The sequence below is a fragment of the Nannospalax galili genome, unplaced genomic scaffold (assembly GCF_000622305.1).
Source record: "Nannospalax galili isolate Female #2095 unplaced genomic scaffold, S.galili_v1.0 scaffold192, whole genome shotgun sequence".
NCBI lineage: Eukaryota > Metazoa > Chordata > Mammalia > Rodentia > Spalacidae > Nannospalax > Nannospalax galili.
In genome coordinates this window covers 1,899,213-1,906,256 of record NW_008331810.1, presented here as the reverse complement: position 1 = coordinate 1,906,256, position 7,044 = coordinate 1,899,213, and the positions used below count along the sequence as shown (strand labels likewise).

Here is a 7,044-nt window from a genome sequence, read left to right as displayed (position 1 = left end):
TTTTTGTCAACTTGATACAAACTAGAGTCACCTGGCAAAGGGACCTCAACTCAAAAACTTCCCAGATCGGACTGACCCAGGGTCATGTCTGTGAGGCATTTCCTTAATTGCTAGTTGATGGTGGAGGGTCCAGCCACTGCTGGTGATGCAATCCCTAGGCAGGTGGCCTGAGCTGTATAAGAAAGCAAGCTGAGCACAGACCAGGAGAGCAAACCAGTGAGCAGTGTTCCTCCATGGCGTCTGCTTCTGTTCTGTTCCTGCCTCCAGGCTCCTGCCTTAGCTTCTCTCAATGATGTACTGGGGTCTGTGGGCTAGCTGGGCCCTTCAACAAGTTGCCTTTGGCTATGGTGTTTATCACAGCAACAGAAAGCAAATTAGGCCACACACAAATACACATGTACACACATATACATATTACATACACAAGCATACAGAAACACACACGTCATATATGTGTACACACCCATGCACATACAAATACACATACATACCATACATGGAGACACAAATACATGCAATACACATAGACAAAGTACACCACTAGATATGGAGACACACATATACACATATGCACAGCACACAGTAGCATACACACACACACACACACACACACACACACACACACACACACACCATAAAGTTGTGAGGACCCAAAGGCAACAGAACTTCCCATCAGCTGCAGCCACCATAGTACGAGACTCCGACCGACACTGAGCCTAACCTTTTCCAATTTTTACTTTCTAAGTGAGGGGAAAAAATTCCATCACCTGCAATTTTTAAAATTACTTTTTTATTTGAGCAATAATTTTTCTATTATCTGAACTACCTCAGACTTTATCGCCCATGAAATTGAAACATATTGCCCAATTGTTTTCAGATGAAGTTACCCTGCAAAAAAACATACATTCTTAAGGTTTCCAAAGAGAAATATAATCAAAGCATTTTATGCTGCATTTCCCCCACAGACTTAACTGGTACCTTATCAGTCTTTGGCTGTGTCAACCCAGTATTATCAGGAGGTTAAGCATCAGTCTCTCAGCCTGAAGCCACTGGTTGGGCAATAATTCCCATAGATCTGCCCATGCCTCGAAGGTTCAACATCCCATTGTATGTTTAGAAATGGCATGTACTCCCAACATTCCAGGAAAGGCATCGAGAGCTGCTGGGGACTCCGGTCTTTTCTGGCTGCCACACGCTCTTTAGTCAAGGCCCGCTGCATGTGCTATGGATTCCGGCCCCCATTTGCCTCCTGCAGAAACACGGGCTCACTGGGGCTTATTCTGGGATAAGGAGTGATTCTGGGATGAGGGGTGCCTCATGGGCCCAGACAGAGCAGCTTTGGTCACACCCATCAGGCCACACTGGGTGAAGACAGGGTGGGTGCGGCCTTACCTGTGTGTGAATACTCTGTGAACATCTCCATGAAGATGAGTGGGGACCTCTGAGGTTCGCCATCCTGTCCTGTCCCCTTTGTCTGTGGATGTGGAAGTAGACTTTGCTTCTCGAGTCCAAGGCAGGTGCATCCATTACTCCTAGAGATGTTCCCTCTGGTAAGTGGCTCCTCTTTGAGAGAGGGGAGCGGGGGAGTGAGGCAGGATAGAATGCCTTTCCTTCTGACATTCCTTGATTTTTGCTTCCTGAACGTTCTCCCTGCCGCTCCATATCCACTGTCCACAAACCACTTCTATCCACCTCAGTCCTCACTGGGGACTGACTTTCACACTACATCAATAAGCTTGAAGGGGCTTTGACTTTTGGGGAAGGTAGGTTATATCCAGGAGACTGAAAGGTGAGGAGGAGGTGGAGAACTCCTCACTCTACTTCCCTCCCTGGCAGGTTCCCATGACCTGGCCCTGGCCCTGGCCCTCCACTTGAGGCCACAATGACTTGACAGTTGTTGACAGGGCCCACTCTATACAGGTCTAGATCAGGGCCACTAGACCTCCCCTCTATGAAGACCCAGGTCACAGTCCACCTTCCCGAACCTTCACTTACTGTCTTCCCCCTTGCCTTCCCCATTCTCTGAGCTCTTGAGCTCCCATCTGTTTCACAGAGAGGAGGAACTGCCATCCTTCCACAGCACAGAATGTCCACAACCGCCGTCCTCACACAGCACAGAATGTCCACAACCGCCGTCCTAACCCAGCACCGAAGGTCCACAACCGCCGTCCTAACCCAGCACCGAAGGTCCACAACCGCCGTCCTAACCCAGCACCGAAGGTCCACAACCGCCGTCCTAACCCAGCACCGAAGGTCCACAACCGCCGTCCTAACCCAGCACCGAAGGTCCACAACCGCCGTCCTAACCCAGCACCGAAGGTCCACAACCGCCGTCCTAACCCAGCACCGAAGGTCCACAACCGCCGTCCTAACCCAGCACCGAAGGTCCACAACCGCCGTCCTAACCCAGCACCGAAGGTCCACAACCGCCGTCCTAACCCAGCACCGAAGGTCCACAACCGCCGTCCTAACCCAGCACCGAAGGTCCACAACCGCCGTCCTAACCCAGCACCGAAGGTCCACAACCGCCGTCCTAACCCAGCACCGAAGGTCCACAACCGCCGTCCTAACCCAGCACCGAAGGTCCACAACCGCCGTCCTAACCCAGCACCGAAGGTCCACAACCGCCGTCCTAACCCAGCACCGAAGGTCCACAACCGCCGTCCTAACCCAGCACCGAAGGTCCACAACCGCCGTCCTAACCCAGCACCGAAGGTCCACAACCGCCGTCCTAACACAGCACAGCCCCAACCGCACGTCCTCACAGAGCACAGGATGTCAACAGCCGCCGTCCTCACACAGAAGGTCCACAACCGCCGTCCTCACACAGAAGGTCCACAACCGCCATCCTCACACAGAAGGTCCACAACCGCCGTCCTCACACAGGACACAGGTCCATAGCCACCATCTTCACACAGGACAAAAGGTCCATCCCCAGTGAAATCCTAAGCGTTTCAATATCAGGGTTTGATCATTAACAAGGCAACCCCTGTGTGCCTCAGACTCCATTTACTTTTCGTGCTGCCTGATTGCTGGGAATGAGCCACCCAACATTAATGCCCCTAATGGTTTTCTAAGCTCTGGACTATACAGAGCAAAGGAAATGCTTCCATCTAAGCATTCCAGTTATCCTTGGGGTGGCAACATCACTATCCTAGTTTGTTTCTTCATTGCTGTGACAAAACACTCTGACCACTACCAACTTGGGGAGGAAAGGGCTTATTTATCTTACATCTCCCGGGTCACAGTTCATCTGGGAGCCCAAGGTAGGAACTCAGGGCAGAAACCTGGAGGAAGGAGCTGGAGCACAGGCCATGGAGGAACGCTGGTTACTGGCTTGCTCCCTGCTCAACCTGCTTTCTTATGCAACACAGGCCCACCTGCCCAGGGGTGGCACCACCCACAGTGGGCTGGGACCTCCCACATCACTCATCAATCAAGAAGATGCCCCACAGACATGGCCACAGGCCAGTCCAATTGAGGAAATTGCTCAGCTGTGGTTTCCTCTACCTAAATGTGTCAAGTTAATAACTGAAGCTATCCAGCACAAGTCTAAAACCAGTTAGGCGGTAAGGAAGGGGCTGTTTCCCTAGCCAGAATTTTTATAACACAAGGCTTTGGGGGATATTTGTTTAAATGAATTTGGAGCCTCATCAGCCATTTATTACCAGAGATCCTCATCTGCCTTTGAGAAACAACTTTGATCGTGACATTATGCAGACTGCCCTCCCACAGCCCAGTCCCCTGAGCCTGCTTCAGCTCGCCACACTGCAGGGTGAGAGATGCTTTTACCACATCAGCAAAACACCATGTTCAGATGAGAGCTGCCCTAGGGTTTGCAGGATTGCTAAATAGAAACAGGTCAACTATAGGCTTCACACTGAAGAAAACAGATTGTGTGTTTGTGTAAAAGAGCCCAAGGTCATTCCCAAGTAGCTCTCTGGATCAGTACTGTTCAATGGAACTTTCTTCAACAGTGAAAACCTGTCATCTGACTGTCTGATACAGCAGCCACTGGCCCCAGGTGGCTATTGAGCATTTGAAATGGACTAGTGTAATTGAGGAAAAGGGTCTTGCATCTTGTTTAGCTACACTAATTTAAATAGTGCTCTGTGGCTCTCCAGTAGTTCTGTACAAATAACATTATCTGCGTCACATGAAACAAAAACTAGCAGGTACAGGGCTGTAGAGACAGCTCGGCAGTTAAGAGCACTGACTGCTCTTGCAGAGGACCTGGATTCGATTCCCAGTATCCACATGGCAGCTAACAACTGTCCTTTAACTCCAGTTCCAGGGGATCCAATGCCCGCCAACACAGGTGCTCTTACATCAAGCAACACACTCATACACATTAAATTAATAAATAAGAACTAGCAGGTGGATCCTGTTGTGGTCTGATGTGAACTGTCTCCCATAGGCTCACGTTTGAACACTTGGTCCCCAGCTGGTGGAGCTGTTTAAGAAGGTTGTGCAATCTGTAGGCGGTGAACCCTCACTGGAGGAAGGGGGTCACTGGAGATGGACCTCGAGGCTTCCCGTTCACTCCCTACTTCCTGGGTGTGGCATATCTGACCGGCCCATCTCCTGCTGCTTCCACCACATCTTCCCAGCCTTGATGGACTGGATCTCTTCAGAACTGTGAGCCAAATAAACCCTTTTCCCCTAAGTTGGTTTTGTGAGGGTATTTTATCACAGCAACAGGCAAAGAAACTAAAACAAATCCCTTTGGAAAACTGTTCTTGGAGTAAGATACAGTAAAGAACTGTTTGTTAGCCCAGTTTTTTGTGACTATAATGAAATACCCTATGTGGGCTACTTTACAAAGACAATGGGCTTTATGACACAGTTTGGGAGACTGGAAGTCCAAACTGCACGGTGCAGGCTCTGGTAAGGATCCCCTGTGGATTCGTCATGTCATCACAGGTGCATGTGTGTCTGTCTGTGTGGTGCCTCTCCTCTTTTTACGGCCACGAGGATTGGACAATGGATACACTGCTCTAATGGCCTTATCAAATCTAAACACTTACCAAAGCCTCATCTCCAAACCTCATAGTGGAAACAGGTGGCACCTCCTTAGCAACATTCACATAGGATTTTGGGGAAGTAACTGTGTCATTTGGGAAGCACCAACCATATCCAAACCATAGCAACAAAAGCAGAATGATCCCCACATCCAATGTACTTACTGCCGTTTTCAATACTGACCTGTTGGGGGCACTATTGTTGAGAGGTGCTTCACCAGGGAAGACCACTCAGAGTTTTGCCGAATGAAAGTCTTTGCTTACCAGTGACTACACAAGGGTGTTGACCCAAGTGTGCAACCCCGAGCCATCCCTAGGGTAAGCTTTTATACAGAGAAACCATAGCCAGGGGTGAAAAGTTTAAGTTCCCAAGCTTACAGGTGCAAAGCCCCCTTAATAACTTCTATTCTATTAAGCAACAATTACTCTTTTGCAGAAGCCAACCATCACCTACAGAAGCCATAAATCTGCAGTTAGCAGGTGCACTCTGGAACACTCTGACCTCTTCCCAAGAGAACTGGGGTCCTGCTGATGTGTGTTCCATACCTTGGGCCAACTGCCTGATAATTTCATGGCGTCGCTATGGTCAAGAAGGTGCCATATCACACTATCACCAAACACTTTCAGTGTACTGGATGCTGTGGAAGTTCAAAGGCATCATTTTCTCTGTCTTACAGTCCGAATTTTGGGGTGGCTTACAGAAAACAGTGTTAGATGGAAACGAGGCCTCACTCGTCATTCTCAGCCTCCTGATCTTGTTGTTCTCTTCTCTTTACGTCTGATCAGAGGCAGAGTCACATGAGCAAAAGTAATTAGTGTAATAAACAAGAGTGTTGTGTCTAAGCATTTGAACTGACGATACTTTAATATTTTATTATTTTTATTTTATTTTATGTGTATGAGTAGTTTGCCTGTATGTGTTTGAGTGCACCATGTCATACAGTGCCCATAGAGTTCAGAAGAGGGTGTTGGATCTGGAACTGGAGTTAGGACTGTTGTTAGCTGCCATGTGAGTACTGGGAACCAAACCCAGTCCTCTGCAAGAGCAACTAGTACTCTTAACCACTGATCTATCTCTCTAGCCCCTTGAATTGACAGCTTTTTAATAGAGAGGACTCTTAAGCAATCAAAAGAAAAGTATTTTGGTATTTGTCATTGTACTTTTGTGTCCAAGAAAAAAGGAAGCCAGCTCTCTTAGGAGTGGTGCTGGGGCTGGAGAGATGGCTCAGCAGTTAAGAGCACTGGCTGCTCTTGAGTTCAATTCCCAGCACCCACACGGCAGGTAACAACCATCTGTAATTCCAGTTTCAGGAGATCCGACACCCTCTTCTGACCTCCTTGGGCATTGCACAACACAGGTACACTTACGTACATGCAGGCAATACACTCATACACAAAAAATTAAAATAATAAAATAGTTTTAAAAAGAGAAATGCTGGAAGAGATGAATAACTTCCTTTCAGGATCCGCTAAGCAATGATGAGATTCAGAATATAGGACAGCAGTAAGTCATGAGCACCATCCACTCAGAACAGACACTGAATGGGCACTCATCTCCCTGAGCGGACATTATATGGACAGTGCTCTTTCAAAATGTACACTGTTTGGAACCAGTCTCAAAATAGAAACTCACCAGAGCCTCATGATGTACCAGGAAACATCCCTTGATCTCACTGTTGGCTCCTAACAGGAGGTTCAGGGCAAGGATAGAACATAATTTAAGATTATAAAAGCAATTTTTAAATCACAGCAGTATCAGACTGCCTGCCATTTATTTACTGAACTACCAGGAACGTTCAGTGATGAGGAACACAACTCTGAGGGAGCTGTATCTTTTGCTTAGTAACTTCATGGAATTCACTAGAATCCTGACACATTGAAAAATTTAAATTCTATTTTAGTAGCAGCATGGTGAACATGGGAACACAGAAATCTGTGCCAACCAGTTTGGAACCCAACAAAATAATGGTCCTGCCTGTAGGTTAAATATGAAGGGACGGGGTAGGCAGTGACATTGAATGAG

At 47.9% G+C, this 7,044-nt stretch overlaps 1 protein-coding gene across 4 annotated transcripts in view; it reads right to left on the bottom strand.

The window, feature by feature from the left end:
* Positions 1-845: 845 nt before the first annotated feature.
* Igsf5 (immunoglobulin superfamily member 5) overlaps positions 846-7,044 on the bottom strand; it is a 59,177-nt gene continuing 52,978 nt past the window's right edge. For 3 of the 4 annotated variants that reach the window (XM_029560534.1, XM_029560537.1, XM_029560536.1), the window contains one exon: positions 846-1,563. In XM_029560534.1, the coding sequence (XP_029416394.1) occupies positions 1,276-1,563 (288 nt within the window). In that variant the 3' untranslated portion in view covers positions 846-1,275. The remainder of the gene's footprint in view (positions 1,564-7,044) is intronic. The other variant, XM_029560535.1, reaches the window with a different exon arrangement.